This window comes from Dioscorea cayenensis, chromosome 4, assembly GCF_009730915.1.
Source record: "Dioscorea cayenensis subsp. rotundata cultivar TDr96_F1 chromosome 4, TDr96_F1_v2_PseudoChromosome.rev07_lg8_w22 25.fasta, whole genome shotgun sequence".
Taxonomy (NCBI): Eukaryota; Viridiplantae; Streptophyta; class Magnoliopsida; order Dioscoreales; family Dioscoreaceae; genus Dioscorea; species Dioscorea cayenensis.
This window is the reverse complement of record NC_052474.1, coordinates 19,042,349-19,059,104: the sequence shown is the minus strand read 5'-3', so window position 1 is coordinate 19,059,104 and position 16,756 is coordinate 19,042,349. Positions and strand designations below refer to the sequence as shown.

Here is a 16,756-nt window from a genome sequence, read left to right as displayed (position 1 = left end):
CTTCCCAAGTTGAGAATCAAATCCAACTCAGACCTAAAAAGACAAAAGAATATGCAGTAGTTAAACATAATGTTAATGACATGGACCTTCATATGATAGTTTACAGCTTGCACAAGTGATAAAAGCTCACACTCCCAAAATAAAAGTCTAAAATCTCAACAAAATGATAAATTACTTCCAGAACCTACAATGAATTCATTGTCTTCCAGATCAATGCACATGCAAAAATAAAAATAGCACAGTAATATAAACCAATAAAGGAAAAAAAACATTAACAAGGAAAGATTGTTTTACAAACAACAAATTGTTGAGCCATAAATCTTAGTTTTAATATAGCTGTTACATAAATATCCATGTCATGATATGAAAGCCATCATGCCAGTGTTGATTGGGGACATTATAGCAAGGGAGGAATTCCCAGTGTTGATTGGCCAAGTCATAGCAAGGAAGGAATTCACTACACAGTGCATTTGATGCATTTGACTGACCAATATGCTTGTCTGGATAGATCAAGGAAAAGGAGAATCAGCCTTTACCTGTTGACGAGCCGCAGCAAGCTTTTGTAGCTCATCAGCTTCTGAGAAATTCATGAACCACTGACTCAGTGGATGATCCTTGGTGTCGCATATCTTCTTCTCATTCATAACTTCAGAAGGTACGTACTATAGTGAACAAAACAAATTTCACTTGTCAAAATGACAAGAAACATGGAAGATAAATGTTATACGAAAGGATACCTGTGGGTGGCAGGTTTAAACCAGCAGCAGGACGGTTTTGGACGCAGACAAAAAAAGCGTCTGAAGGCTTGGAAAAAACTATTTCATCATATGTTTCAACAACAACAGGCATAAGGCTGTTTGACAAGTACAATCGCGTGCAAGGAAGAACAAGAAGGAAACAAAAACAGCATAAGGCATAAGGCTGTTTAACACAAATTTGGAATAAACTTACAGGTCCAATTGCTTGTCACAAACATCATTGTGAAAAAAGAGACTAATGGCAATCTCAAATTCTCCCCAACCAGACTCTGACACTTCAAAAGGTGCTGATTCAACTGCGCTAGTTGGATTATTAAAACTAGGATGTAGTTGAAACACAAAGCGCTTTATGATTACACTCAAATCCTCACTTGTCGCCTCCTGAACATAAACAATCCATTTATAAGATTGATAGCTAAAACAAATCAGTTCATGTCACTTTACAAAATCAACTCAAAAATGTGCAGCATATAAAAATAAAAACATAAAAAAACTGAAAGTAAAAGTTCTTACTCGCTTGCTTTTTTACCAAGCCAAAAGGATATAGTGCCATAAACAATTGGAAAGCTAATTTCCACATCCTTAAGCCTTTTATTCTGCATCTTCAGAAAAACAAAAACAAGCAACAAAATATCAATCCCGTAGAAAGAATAGGAATTTAAGACATCAAAAATTAAATGAAGGGCATAGCACAAGATTCTGGTATGCCTTCACATCTTGAGGCCACAGACAATGTTACTTATTTCCTTTGGTCATAAACCTAAAATTTAAAGGCAGATCAAAAACAAAAGAAAGGCCACAAAAAATGATTCTATGTTTAGCTAAAACAAGATTTCATCTTTCATCATTGTTATCAACCTTGCTTGATCATCAACACCCTTTACATCCAAATATAAAACATTCAAAAAAAGGAGACAACATAATATATATATAATGAAAAATTGTCGGAAATTTGTCACGGTTGCAAATGTTGCCTAAACAAGATTCGTAAAACGTTATACCATGCTTATTCCACATCTTTGATCATCACAGGTAAAACTATCAACATTGATACAAATAGTAAAATGATAGTTTCCATTTGAGTAATGTTATTTGTAAAAGCTAGACTTTCCAATAATTGATAATCATCATTTTTTTTCCAATAATTCACTATAGAATTGATAAAAAGAACAAACGAGACTTAAGATGAGTAACAATGAACCTTTCCCTTCCTCCAGAAGCATCCAATCCACCAGGCAAATCCATTCCCCCTCCAGGTCCTGCAAAATTAATGCTTACTTTTGTTTTGCTCAAGAACATTATCCTGGTTTTATTGATTGATTCCAAATATTAAAAATAAAAAATTAATTATTCTACTGTTGAAGAAATACATCTAAAACTCAAATATATTTGTACTCTGACTTGGGACTACAATTTAATACTCTTGAATGGCTCTTATGTCATGCTACAATACTAGGTTTAAGTTAATAAAAAAACCTTGGGTTATCTTACAACTTGAGGTTATCTAATGTAGGTATTAATTCTTAACACATCAAGTTTATATTGTATCTATGCATGCTTGTATGTATGTACATATGTATCTTTCATGGTCATGATGTATAAGTGAAAGCAAACATCAAACAAGAACAACAGAGCATCAATTGATCATTAACCCTTTTCAAGTAAAACCCAAACCAATTGTAGAATGAATCATCCAATGGAGAACTTGAACAAAATTTCAATTACGAAAACAAGAACAATAAAGCATCAACTGATGATCGATTATCTCCTATAAACTAATACTTTATCCGTTCCTTTTTACTTATCACATTTACCTAATTCACATCAATTAAGAAAAATTGGTTAAAATTAGTTGGTCACCTGTATTTTATAAAAATTTTCATTACTTTTTAAAACTACCCATATTTAAAACTACACTAGTGGAGTATATAATTGGTGTAAATATCAAAATGGTCCCTCTATTTTGCGTTTTCCGCCCTTTTAGTCCCTCTAATATAAAATCTACCCTTTTGGTCCTCGTATTTTCACATTTCTGTCTTTTTACTCTCTCTAATTGACAGATCTGCCCTTTTGGTTGTTGTATTTACACATTTTCATCCTTTTTGATTCCTCTAATTCATTAGCTAAAAGGACCAAAATGGCAGATCCGTCAATTAGAGGGACCATTTTGATATTTTGACCTATATAATTTAATACTTAGTTGATTGTAATTTATTGAAAATTGCACAAGTATATTAAATTAAAGAATAAATTTGGACAAAATTATCTAATGTTGCACAAAACTTCTAATGTGACAAGTGAAAAGGAATAGAAAAGTGCTCCAAAATATGACAAGTAAAAATGAATGGAGGAGTACTTCCACCAATTATAGAACAGATCGAAATCAACCAACGAATACAAGCATGAAATTTCAATTTATGTTTAGATATAAGTATCACATCATCAACGAGGGTCAAATGGACTATGAATGTCATTCTATACACAAAACCCTAATTCAGGCCCAAATCACTAGACCACTAACTTCAACTCAAAGATCCCCCATACACGAATACAACTCCAAAAATTCAAGAAATAATTGAAATAATACAGCAAATGATTCCTGTAAATAAGAATGTTTGAAATCTAAGCATGCGATTTCAATTTCTAGTGCCCTACATCTACAAACATGAAATCAATGACGATAGAAGCGGAAGGAAGAGGACCTTCTTGCTGTCAAGATCTTCGGGAGGGCCAGCGACCTTGGAGCAACCTTGGGGCAGCTTGAGCTTCGAGCTAGTTTGGCATCGACGATGAAGAAGAAGAAGAAGAAGAAGAAGATGTTTCCAATGCCGGGAGAGCGAACGAGAGAGGTATTTGATGGGACTAACGGGTCGGATTGATCAAAGATCCGTTCCAATACGAGATCCGAATCCGATTTTCTTAGTCATGTTTGGATTTGCTTTTTGTCGGATTCGGGTAAACAATGATGGGCTTTTTACATGTTACCCCTTGAAAATTAGAGAAATTATCTATTCGCCCTCATTTTCATAAATCTCACATAAACAGTGAACTCTCATTTACAGTGACAAGCAATTTTTATGTTATAAGTTGATTGTTCGTTTTAAGATTAATATATATATATATATATACACACACGTGCTAAGAACTTGATTAAATCAAATCTTGGTGATGAAAACTTGCAAAGAGATCACTTCCAAATTCAGAAGAACTTCACTGCTTGTTGATATACATAAGAGATATGAAAAGAATTTCTTTTTATTTTAGTACAATCTAAACACTTAAATAATTACTAAAACACATAGAAGTAACCTGAGTAAACAGTTGACTCGGTGGTCCGAACCCAACAATTGGTAATAATACAAAATTCCGTTGGTGATAATACAAAATTCCGTTGGGAATAGTATCAAATTCCGTTGATGATAATACAAAATTCCATTCCTGAGTAAACAATTTTTTTTTAGTGCAATAGCTCCCACCAACAAATGCAAACAAATAGAACCTCTCTGCCTTTTTGTCCTTATGGTTGTGTCGCTTCATCATGCCACAAAAAAGGTATCTTATTCTCCCAGATACCTTCTTAATGGCAACCAGGTTGGCTAGGGGAATGAGAGTCGCTTTAGCCCCGGCTGCATTGGGCTACATCTACACCAATTTAGATGCAATGACCTTGCATCCCAAAGGACCATGCTATGCCTCAGTTTCTTTACCGTAGCATTTCCTTTATGGGTGGATTGATGCACACTTTGAGGGGAGCTATGCTTGGCGTAATATACCAAGTAAAAATATCAACAATATAACCAAATCGCGAGAGATCCCGAAATTGGCTTACATATCAAGTCACTTTCACTCTTAAGAAAGCTCGTAACATACTAAGGAAAGAAGAGTATTTGACATGGTGCCCATATACTTGCACTGACTTCGAAAGCGAGGATTGGTTTGAAGATCACAAAGAGCCAAACAACAACAATAGGTTGGGGACAACCCAAGCAGAATATTTCATCACACTTCGGCAAAGTATCATTCCTCTACATCTTGGAAATACCCTTCATGGTCAGCAGTACAATCCCCATAGGTTCGCTCGACAGTTTGGCTACGATCAAGGGTTTCCTGCAAAGATCCAAGTATCGAAACATCCTCAATCTACTGGCCTCTTGGTAGACTACTGGCATCACTTTGGTTGAAGAAGAACGGGGACAAAAATTTTACATCCCATCTCATAAACCCGACAAACAAGAGCTCTATACATATATGAACACTATTGGTCAATTAGGTTGCATACAACCTTAAAATCCATCTATGATATTCTTAATGAAAAAGACCAATCTGCACAAATTCTCAAGGATAAAGCTCCAATTAAAAAGGAATCTTCTGCATTACATGTATCTTCACCAGTGGAATCAAAGATTTCTCCCAAAAGGATTCGATCTGCCACATGATCACGAATTCACTCCGTGCCCTTGCATAAACCTCATCAACCACCACCTCAAGGTTCTCACTTCATATATTATTTGATTCCATTGGTGAAGATACAAGTCGCACAGAAGGTCCGACTTGGCTTTTTCCGAGTTGATTGTTATGGCCATCCCATTTTCTCTTTTGATGAGGGGTTTCCCTTACAATTGGAACTTTATCCTTGAGAATTTGTGCAGATTGGTCTTTTTCATTAAGAATGACATAGATGGATTTTAAGGTTGTATGCAACCTAATTGACCAATAGTGCTCATATATGTATAGAGCTCTTGTTTGTCGGGTTTATGAGATGGGATGTTAAATTTTGTCCCCGTTCTTCTTCGACTAAAGTGATGCCAGTAGTCTACCAAGAGGCCAGTAGATTGAGGATGTTTCGATACTTGGATCTTTGCAGGAAACCCTTGATCGTCGCTAAACTGTCGAGCGAACCTGTGGGGAATGTACTGTTGACCATGAAGGTCATTTCCAAGATATAGAGGAATGATACTTTGCCGAAGTGTGATGAAATATTTTGCTTAGGTTGTCCCCAACCTATTGTTGTTGTTTGGCTCTTTGTGATCTCTAAACCAACCCTCGCTTTTGAAGTCAGTGCAAGTATATGGGCACCATTTCAAATACTCTTCTTTCCATAGTATGCTACGAGCTTTCTTAAGAGTGAAAGTGCTAGCTCTTACACTTGATATGTAAGCCAATTTCGTTATCTCTCGCATTTATATTATTGTATTTTTACTTGGCGTATTACACTGAGCATAGGTCCCCTCAAAGTGTGCATCAATCCACCTATAAAGAAAAGGCTCGGTGAAGAAACTGAGGCATAGCATGGTCCTTTGGGATGCAAGGTCATTACATCTAAATTGGTGTAGATGTAGCCTAATACGGCAGGGGCTTAAGCGACTCTCGTTCCCTAACCAACCTGGTTGCCATTAAGAAGGTATCTAGACGAATAAGATACTTTTTGTGTGGCATGACGAAGTGACACAACCGTAAGGACAAAAAGACAGAGATGTTGTATTAGTTTGCTTTTGTTGGTAGGAGCTATTGCCAAAAAAAAAATCATTATTAATAAGTATTGGCAACTAAATCTGTTCCAAAATTATTCCTTAAAAAAAAAAAAATTGGTGCTAGCTTGAAAAGGGCGGTGTTGAATAATCCTTGGGGGACTTGTGTAATAAGAAAACTCTAGTCATGGATTTTTTTTAAATAATAATAAATAAAAAAAGCCCCCGCTTTTCATTGCAAACAAATAATGACAAGCTATTTATAGGCAGGGCTACCATAAGGTCATGATTTTTAAGACAAAAGACAAACAAGCGAAGTTATAAAAAAAATAGGATAAGCTGCACATGGAGCAAGGGAGTTTTAGTTGCATAAAAAATTAAGAAAGTCTCCATATTGTAAAGGTGAGTAGTCCGATAAAAGAAAGCAAGCATTATGAATTTAGTTGTTTTGTTTGTTAAAAAATATATATATAAATAAATAATAAAAGAAAAAAGATGACGGTTACATAAGTGTGAGAGTTTGCATATTTTGTGATGGACATGCTAAAGACAATGATAGAGCAAGAGACTAAAGACTAAAGAAGGAAAAATTACCTCAAGTAGACTGAAAATTTTTGAAGTTTGAAAGTATTTGTACCTTTTTCCCTCAACTATTATGTGTGAGGAAGCTAAAAAGGGGGCATTTGTTTATAAAGGATTTTCTAATTTCTAGTTTTACTAGGAACTTATTATTTTATTTTGAATTGAAATAAAACAAAAAAAGGAGATAAGCAAATAATAATAATAATAATAATAATAATAATAATAATAATAATAATAATAATAAACTCTACTCCTTACTTCAAATAAGAGTAGGAGAAGGGGAAGTGATAAGTAAGGAAAAAAAAAAAGCTATTATCCTATTCCAAATAGAAGTAGGGGAATAAGTGATTAATAATTAAGAAAAAAATATATTAAAAAAAAATATACATACATAAAGATATTTTAAAAAAAATTAATTTTAAAAAAAAGAAGGGGTTGAAATTCAAAATTTAAAATTAAAAAAATTGAATTGAAATTTTGAAGAAGAAAAAAATCACTCAAAAATGGGAGTTGGTGATATGGTGAAAAAAAATGGGAAAAAAAGTAGAGAGTTTTTGGAAAGAAATGAGAAAGGAGAGGACTTTGAGTTGGGAGAAAAAAAAAAGAGAAGAAAGTGAGCAAAAAGAGAAGACAACGGAAGGCTTATTTGTTCAATGGAAAACATAGAAAAGCTGATAGGAATTAACCGGACTTTCACAACAAAAGAAAGGTACAATATCTCTCTTAAGAGCGTGCATGCCATATAAGAAAATGCAGGAAAAAAAATAGAAAGCCTTAAATTTTGTATGTTGAAGAACGCTCTCAAGATCATCCATGCATGTTGAATAAAATTCAGCTTTTCAGTTTCAAGGAAAAAAACAAAAACAAAAAAGAACATCCAACGCATGCATATTCAGCGGGTCCCACACCTTTCTTCATGACTCTTTCATGCATTCTTTTCAAATTCCATGCAAGTGATATACTCCACGTACGCTCAAAAGTCAGCATGCCTTTCTAGTAATCTGGACATGCAAGCAAACCTTCCCACATGTGTTGCTTCGTCTCTCTCTCTCTCATTCCCGGCCTTGGATCCGGTGTGCGGCTGTGAGAACGAGTGGCGCCAGATAGCCTACTTATCATGGCGGACCAAGCGCTTCACAACTGGGAAATATATATATATATGTAAATAGGAGACAGCGATCGAACGTCCTTGATGCAACCTTGCGAAGGCACATCCCGCGGTCTAGATATCTATGATCCCATCTGTGTCTTTGGTCTTTGCCCATGCACCTGCCGATCGAGAAAGAATCAAGATGAAATGATCAAGTCCGGTCATCTTTCTGAGCCTTACAAGTGAATCATGGATTGTTGTGCTTGCACCATCAAGGATGAAGACGTTAAACTTTGTGTTCAATGGTTGCTTCAAAAGCTGTTCAATATCAAGAAAAAAAAAAGAAGAAAGATGTGTATTGGAAATGGTTTGCTGGCAACTTGGCATCCGGTGGCGCAGCCGGTGTTCCTTCTTTGTTATTTGTATACTCTTATGACTATGCTGTTGTTAGTAATTGAAGCATTCTGCAGAAAGGATCAGAGTTGAGGAGAAGAGGTTGTCCTGGTGGAAATATAAAGCAATTAAGGGGTAAGAATGTCTTTTCATGTGTTCGAATATCAGTTAAATCCGTTAGTAGATGGTGGAAAGAAACCAATGGCTGAGATTGATTTGATCATGAATGGAGAGTAAGTCTCGAGGCGACTAGAGAAGAGATGGATCGGTTTTGATCAATGGCCAAGATTGTTTGATCAAGAGTTTGGCATAAGTTCGAGGCGGTAAGCTAAGTCCGACGATCGGGGTTAGCCTAGTCCGATGTTGGGGTTAGCTTAGTCCAAAGATTGGGGTTAGCTTCTGATCGTGTGGTTCGGGATTTGATCATCAACACGGTGTGCATTAGTTCGAGGCAAGCTTGTGAAGCGGTTAGATGCACCGAGATGTCGCACGTGGCTAGTGAGTCACTTAGTTTATTTCGCTTTTGAGTACTAAACTTTCGACTATTTAAATACTTTTCATATAGATAGTTAAAGTAAGAGTTTTTCCGATTTTCAAATCGAGCTTCTTCATCTTCGTGAATTTTCCCGGATTGTATAAACTTTGTTTGTGTTTGAGATGAATAGAAAAGTTGTTCCTCATGAAATCTAGATGCTATATAGTGATTATCGATGGTATCGAGCTATAAGGTGAGAGTTGTTGGTGTTAGTTTGCGTGTGAGTTAAGAGGTGGTATTTCGCTTGTGAGATTTGATGTTGAGAAGTTTTTTGGAGTGATTGTTGAGGTTTTGTGGTGTTTTTATTCTGGTAAGATTTGTGAGAGTGTTTTGACAAAGGTGTGGAGTGTAAATTGTGTCAAGGTAAAAAGGAAATGGCATCTAGTTCTTCATCTACACCAACCCCGTAGATTTCTCATGCTTTACTCGCCAATTTTCAAAGGAGAAGGATATGAACACTCGGAGTTTTAGGATGAAGACTTTTTCGGATCCCGTAGGTGTGGAAAAATTGTAGAAGAGGGTTTTAGTGAAGAGAAGAAGCCAACTGAGAAAGAGATGGAAGATGATGCAAAGGCTTTTTTCTTGTTGCAACAAGCAGAAGATGAATCAATTCAACATTATATTACAAGTGTTTTGGCAGTGGTGAATCAAATTAGAGGTATGGGAAGTGAATTAAAGGAAGTTGATGTAGTTTTAAAGGTTATGAGGAGTCTATCTACAAGGTTTGTGCATGTCGTGACCTCTATTGAAGAAGCTAGAGATTTGAAGACAATGACTTTGGATGAATTGAGTGGGTCTTTACAAGCTCATGAAGCAAGATTTAATCAGTATCGAGAAACATGAGGCTTTTTGTAGTTCAAGATAATTCAAGAGGTGGTAGAATGAGAGGAAGGGAAGACCTTTCAGAGGTAGAGGAAGATTTGAAGATAATTCTAGAGGAAGAGGTGTTCAAAAGGCGGGTTGTGCAACAACAAAGGCAAAGAATTTGCTATCGATAATAATACACTGGCGAGAGGCAGAATCGGTTCAAGGCCATTTGGAAGATTTTTCAAGAGGCCAAAAGGCGGTTTGGGATGTGAGATTCAAGAAAGGAGGTTCTACGAATATTCGAGTGTTTTAACCGCAAGAGGTATGGGCACACACAGAGCTCATTGTTGGTCGCAAAACAGGAATTTTGAAAAGGGTTCTAGTTCTAATTCTCAAGATGATGCAAGTACTAATGAATATGGAAGTTTGTTCCTTGTTCATGGAGGTGATGATAGAGTTATTTCTTCACTTTGGTTGCTCGGATAGCGGATGCTCAAATCATATGACAGGGTGATAAAAAATTTATTTCACAGTTTAGATGAATCAGTGAAGCACACAGTGAAATTGGGCAATGATAGAGATGTTGAGGTGTTAGGAAAAGGATCGGCCTCGTTATGATGCAAGGAGTTAAAAAGTCGATTCATAATGTAAAGTATGTTCCTCGCTTGGCTCACAATTTGATTAGTATTGGGCGTTGACAACTTGTGATTATGAAGTTATATTCAAGAAGAATTGGTGTAAGATATTAAATGAAGCAGTGTGAGTCGGTGTTAGTACTTCACGTGAAAATGTAAATAATTTATATCCTTTAGAATTCTCTTCAGAATGTGAGCAAGTCAATCTGGTTAGTAGAAAAGAGGATGTGTCTTTGTTATGGCATCAAAGATATGGGCATTTAAATTTTCAAGGTCTGCAGAAGCTAGCACAGCAGGAAATGGTGATGGGTTTGCCTGAAATACAGAAAGTTAGTCATTGTGAGGAGTGTGTATATGGAAAACTGGCTAGATTGCCTTTCAATTCTGGAAAATCATGGAGAGCTAAGAGCAGGCTTCAGTTGGTTCATGCTGATGTGTGTGGGCCAATGCAAACCGAAGCAATTGAAGGAGGTAAATATTTCTTGTCAGCTTTGTGGATGATTTTTTTCTAGGATGTCTTGGGTATATATATTGAAATTTAAGCATGAAGTCTTCAAGTAATTTTTCAAAAAAATTCATGTCACTTGTTGAAAGGCAATCGGGATGTAAATTGAAGATTCTTAGAACGAGATAGAGGGGGTGAATTCATGTCAAAAGAATTCCAAGATTTCGCCATCGTAAAAGGCATAAAGCATGAATTGATGACTCCTTACACACCTCAGCAAAATGGCATTGCAGAGAGGAAGAATAGAACTTTGGTGGAGAAGGCAAGGAGTATGTTGAAAGCTGGGAATTTGCCAAGAAAATTCTGGGCTGATGCAATTACTACTGCAGCTTATGTTTCTAATATTTCACCAACTTATGCAGTTCAAGGAAGAACTCCACATGAGGCATGGTTTGGGGTGAAACCAAGGGTATCACACTTGAGAATTTTTGGCTGTATTGCTTTTGTTCATTCTCCTTTACAGAATTTGCAGAAATTAGATGATAGAGCAGTGAAAGGGGTCTTTGTTGGCTACTGTACTGATGCTAAGGCATATAGAGTTCTGGTGCCTGATTCTGGGAAAATTCTTATCAGCAGGGATGTAAGGTTTGTTGAGACTGAATTTTGGAAGTGGTCTGAGAGTCAAGAAGAGTCAGGTGATACTATAGTGTTACAAGGAAGAAGTGTAATTATGAATACAGGGAATTCTGGATCAAATGAAGGAAATAATTCAGACATGCGCAGGCATAGTAGTGGCGTAATTCTCCTCGGAGACAGTCGAGCATGCAGTGTGGTTCAAGTGTTGATGAATCTCCATCACCAAAGGTGAGAACTTTAAAGGAATTGTATGAGAAGTGTTCATATGCTCTTAATGTTTCAGATCCTGATAGTTTTGAAGAAGCTGAGAAGTCGAACATTGGAGGCAAGCTATGAGGGAGGAAATTAATTCAATTCGTAAAAAATGAGACTGAAACTTTGTAAATTACCGAAGGTAAGAAACAAATTGGAGTTAAGTGGGTGTATAAAAACAAAATTGAAATCAAATGGTGAAGTTGAAAGGTGTAAAGCCGGACTTGTTGCTAAAGGATATGCTCGTGAATATGGGCTTGATTATGATGAAGTATTTGCTCCTGTGGCAAGGATGGACACTATTAGAATGGTATTGGCTGTTGGAGCTCAAAAAAATTGGCCTATCCATCAATTGGATGTGAAATCGCGATTTTTGAATGGGGTTCTTAATGAAGAAGTATATATTTCTCAACCAAGGGGTTTTGAAATACGAGGGAAGGAAGATCAGGTGTATAAATTGATCAAGGCCTTGTATGGATTAAAACAGGCTCCTAGGGCATGGTATGCTAGACTGGATGCCTGGTTTGCTTCACTGTGGTTTTTCTCGAGAGTGAGACGTAACATACAATCGTATAGGAAAACAAATAATCAAGCTGATGTGTTGTTGGTATGTGTGTATGTGGATGACTTAATTTGTTTGGGATCATCTCGTTAGATCGGTGAATGAGTTTAAAGAAGCTATGAAGAAAGAGTTTGAAATGACTCGATCTAGGATTGATCAAATATTTTTTTGGGCTTGGAGATAAATCAAGGTGAGTATGGGGTACATGTATCTCGGAGAAGATATGCAAGAGATCTATCGAAGCAATTCAATATGCAAAGTTGTAATGCAAATGGGTGTTCCAATGAGTTTGAGTACTAAATTGCAGCCTAAACCAGACGCGTAAGAAGTCGATGCCACTCTTTATAGAAGGCTAATAGGAAAAATTGTTGTATATGACTCACACCGGGCCCTCGACATTATGTATGCAGAAATATGTTATCCAGATATATGCATCATCCCACTAAAAATACATTCGGAGTCGCAAAACAGTGTATCGAGGTATGTTGTTGGCACTTGTGATTTTGGAATTCAGTATAATAGAGATATTGAATGTATATTAGAAGGGTATTGTGATAGTGATTGGAGTGGAGATGAACAAGATAGGAAGAGTACATCGAGTTGGGTTTTCAACTTAGGATCCGGTGTCGTTTGTCTGGGCTTCAAAGAAGCAAGAGATAGTGGCATTATCATCCACCGAGGTCAATACATATCCTTGAGTTCACTTTTGTCACAAAGTATTTGGATGAAAAAAATTTTGGTTGATTGTGGGATTAATTGTGAAGGAGCAGTCGATTTGTCGTGATAACAAGTCTTGTATAGCTATTGCTAAGAATCCTACTCTCCATGGCGTAACTAAACATATAGATGTCAAGTTTCACCATATTAGAGAGTTGGTAGCAAAGAAAGAAATTCAATTGAACTATTGCAGCATGTAGTGCAGAGTTGCTCGATATTTTTACTAAATGTGTGAGTATTCGAAGCTTGAGCAGCCTGTAGGAGAGATGGGTGTATGCCAGCTTCAATTAAGGGGGAATGTTGTTAGTAATTGAAGCATTCTGCAGAAAGGATCATAGTTGAGGAGAAGAGGTTGTCCCGGTGGAAATATAAAAGCAATTAAGGGGTAAGAATGTCTTTTCATGTGTTCGAATATCGCTTAAATCCGCTAGTAGATGGTGGAAAGAAACCAATGGTCTGAGATTGATTTGATCATGAATGGAGAGTAAGTTCGAGGCGCCTAGAGAAGAGATGGATCAGCTTTGATCAATGGCCAAGATTGTTTGATCAAGAGTTTGGCATAAGTTCGAGGCGTAAGCTAAGTCCAAAGATCGGGGTTAGCCTAGTCCAGATGTTGGGGTTAGCTTAGTCCAAAGATTGGGGTTAGCTTCTTTGATCGTGTGGTTCGGGATTTGATCATCAACACGGTGTGCATTAGTTCGAGGCAAGCTTGTGAAGCGGTTAGATGCACCGTGATGTCGCACGTGGCTAGTGAGTCACTTAGTTTATTTCGTTTTGAGTACTAAACTTTCAGCTATTTAAATACTTTTCATATAGATAGTTAAAGTAAGAGTTTTTCTGATTTTCAGCTGAGCTTCTTCATCTTCTGTGAATTTTCCTGGATTGTATAAACTTTGTTTGTGTTTGAGATGAATAGAAAAGTTGTTCCTCATGAAATCTAGATGCTATATAGTGATTATCATATGCTCGTACTCGATCGTCTTGCCTATGATGCAGAAAATGTTAGAAAGCTTATTACATAAAGAACAATTTTGTAGAAAAACTAAAAGTTTGAAACTTCTTTAATTGATCAGGAAAATTATAGCAAGCATTCACATGCAAAAGAAAACTAAAACCCTAATTTTTTTAGTTTATAACCCTATCGCTTTAATAGACAAAAACTAGCTCGAAGTCACTATGCACGTGGCTCCTTCTAACCAACACAACCGCTTTAAGGTTCCACTAAGTTGAGCTGCTCTCAAACTTAATTTATAAAGTTGATGTTGAAATCTGGACCTTTGATTAAGCCTTTGATTTTTTGGAAGTTAGTGTTGCTGTCCGAATTGTCACACCCCTGCACGCTAGGGCCCTGCTGACAAATTGGCAGCATCCAATGGGACTGGGCCCCACTGGGTGTAAGGCCTTAGATTTGACTTGTTCAGAGTGAACCCTAACAAGCAGAATAGGGACAGTAATACAGAACCACAAATAGGATAACAGAAATCGAAATAATACAAGTATGAGCTTGAGTAGCCCTACAGAATACAGAGCCAAACAAACAGTTTGCGAACCACAAATACAAACAGAATACAAGTCTTACTTACACGTAAAAGGTTCACTACAAAGATATCGCCAAAAGCGTAAAAATACGACTCCAAGACACACCCCCGATCCTAAGCTTACTCTTCCCCTGCGAGAATAGAAATCACAAAGTGCATGAGCCACAAGGGTCCAGTAGAATTTCAGAAATAACAGATAATGCAGATTTAATTTGTAGAATAATAATAATTCACAGCACGAGGTAGAATTAATCAGAAATATGGAAAACACACAAAAAACAGACGTGTACATCTCCCTGACTAATAACAGAAATCAACAGCACGAGGCTGGATCATCGATTGTGAAGTCGGAACAGAATAGAACAGAATATCAACAACTGAAGCCGGATCTTCCACTGCAGTCGGGGGGTAGCACTACTACAGAAAACATATGCACATGGCTGGGACTTACTCCTCCTAGCTGGGCGAGCCAGGAATGGATATGTACTAAAACCACAGAAATTCAGAACGCATACAGAAAAAATACCAAAGAAATAATGCAGAAAATAAAGTAATTAAATAACTAAAATAAGTAACAAGTAAATAAATAAATAAATCAAATTACAAAGTAATGAAATAATTAAATAAAAAATAAATGTCAGAAATACAAAATTTTGCGGGTGCGAGAGCCTACCTGGCTTCGGCTACAAGGTCGTGTTCAACAAAATCCCACAAACTAAAGCTCGCTACAGAAATCTAATCCAACAAAATAAACTATACTTAGAAGAAAGCCTTGGGCCTGGCCAAACATACAACTAGCCCCAAAGGAAGAATTACACCCACTCAAACCACAGCCTTAAATTAAAAATCACTAAACTTAAACAATGAGGATTCACTTAATAATCAAAACATGTTAATAAAAATTTAGAATCCCTAGGCCAATTAAAGCATCATGACACCTCATATACAATTAAAATACACTTATATAATTATAACAACTACCCTACAAGATTAAAGAATGCCATGCTTTAACAATTAGTCAAACTAAGCCAGTAGGATAAACATGCATAATTAAGTATATATACACACCTATAATTAAACAAATCAACTAAACAAACATGCTTACACAGTTGTATGCTTAGACTAAATCCAGACGTCATGCTCATATTTAAAAAAAATAATAAATAGAACTTTATAAACATAATAGAGTACTTAAAAAACCAGAAAATTTTAGAAAATCAGATACTAAAAGAAATTAAAATCCCATGCAGACTTTCAAAATCTCATGCTTACAAGCATCTAAATACATATATAGACTAAGCTAAAACATGATTACATGATCAAGCTAAAAAAATAATCAAAATAATAACACATCAAGGTTGTAGGAAACTCTTGCACAATTAAGTGTATATAAATATATATAAAAAATCAGTAAAGGTTATATAAAAGAAAAGTGCCTATGGATACATATATGAATTCTCAGGTTTAGATCATCATCAAAGCATGAGATAGGCAGCATGCTACAACACATAAAGATCAACATGCTCAAACCAAGGAGACAAACATTAAGACACAATAACATTAAACCAACTCAAGACATCAGACAAGCAGTACAAGAAGAACTCCAAGCAAGCAAGAAGCATGTTTTTTCTCCGATGATCCGCGGATGAAGAGAATCTTCCTCCGTCTCCAAGCTTCAAGAGAAGAAAAACTGAAAGTTCGGCCTTCTAAATTAAAGATGCCAACAAGCAAGCTTTTGAGCTGCTCCCAAGGAAAAGAAGAAGAAGAATACTATAAGAAGGAGTTTGCTCTCAATAAAAGCTCTTCCACCAACCCCAACAAGACCCGGAATTTACTATGAAAAGCCAACTTTGAGGGGAAAGCTTGTCAAGAATCCAAGAATTCAGTCAAAAGGTCAAAAGAGAAATAAAAAAATCTTCAGTCAACTTGGTCAACAAAACCAAGGTAACAGACATTATAGGAATACTGCCGAATAGTTTCTCGGTGAGCTTTGCCTTCGATTGGCTGATCACAAACGGAGCGGGACTAGCATCATATACTGTTGACATAGTTCGCAGAAGAGTGATGATGACATCTTGGTGAAGCTTTGAAGTATAAGAGCTTTTTGGATGCATTCTCTCAAATCTTGAAGAACGAGGGAGGGAGGTCTTTGTTCAAGGGTACTAGAGCAAGTATTCTCCGTCCCATTGCCTGTTGTACCCTGTCCTGATTTAGACCTCGGGCCTATTTAGATTTTTTTATGCTTGCATTAGGGGTAAAAATGGTCATTTAGTAGTAGTGGCATTTTTTTGCATGTTGGCATAGTAGTTTTATGTGAAAAATCGGGGGCAATTCCGTC

The 16,756-nt window shown here is 36.5% G+C and overlaps 1 protein-coding gene across 1 annotated transcript; it reads right to left on the bottom strand.

The window, feature by feature from the left end:
- Positions 1-247: 247 nt before the first annotated feature.
- LOC120258743 lies at positions 248-5,192 on the bottom strand. Its single transcript, XM_039266179.1, has 7 exons — positions 5,136-5,192; positions 4,801-4,865; positions 3,461-3,676; positions 1,960-2,017; positions 1,272-1,360; positions 738-1,139; positions 248-662 (listed from the first exon to the last, which is right to left on the bottom strand). The coding sequence occupies exons 1-6, from the start codon at positions 5,190-5,192 to the stop codon at positions 1,118-1,120; spliced, it is 507 nt and encodes a 168-aa protein (XP_039122113.1). The 3' UTR covers positions 248-662; positions 738-1,117.
- Between the last annotated feature and the right edge of the window lie 11,564 nt (positions 5,193-16,756).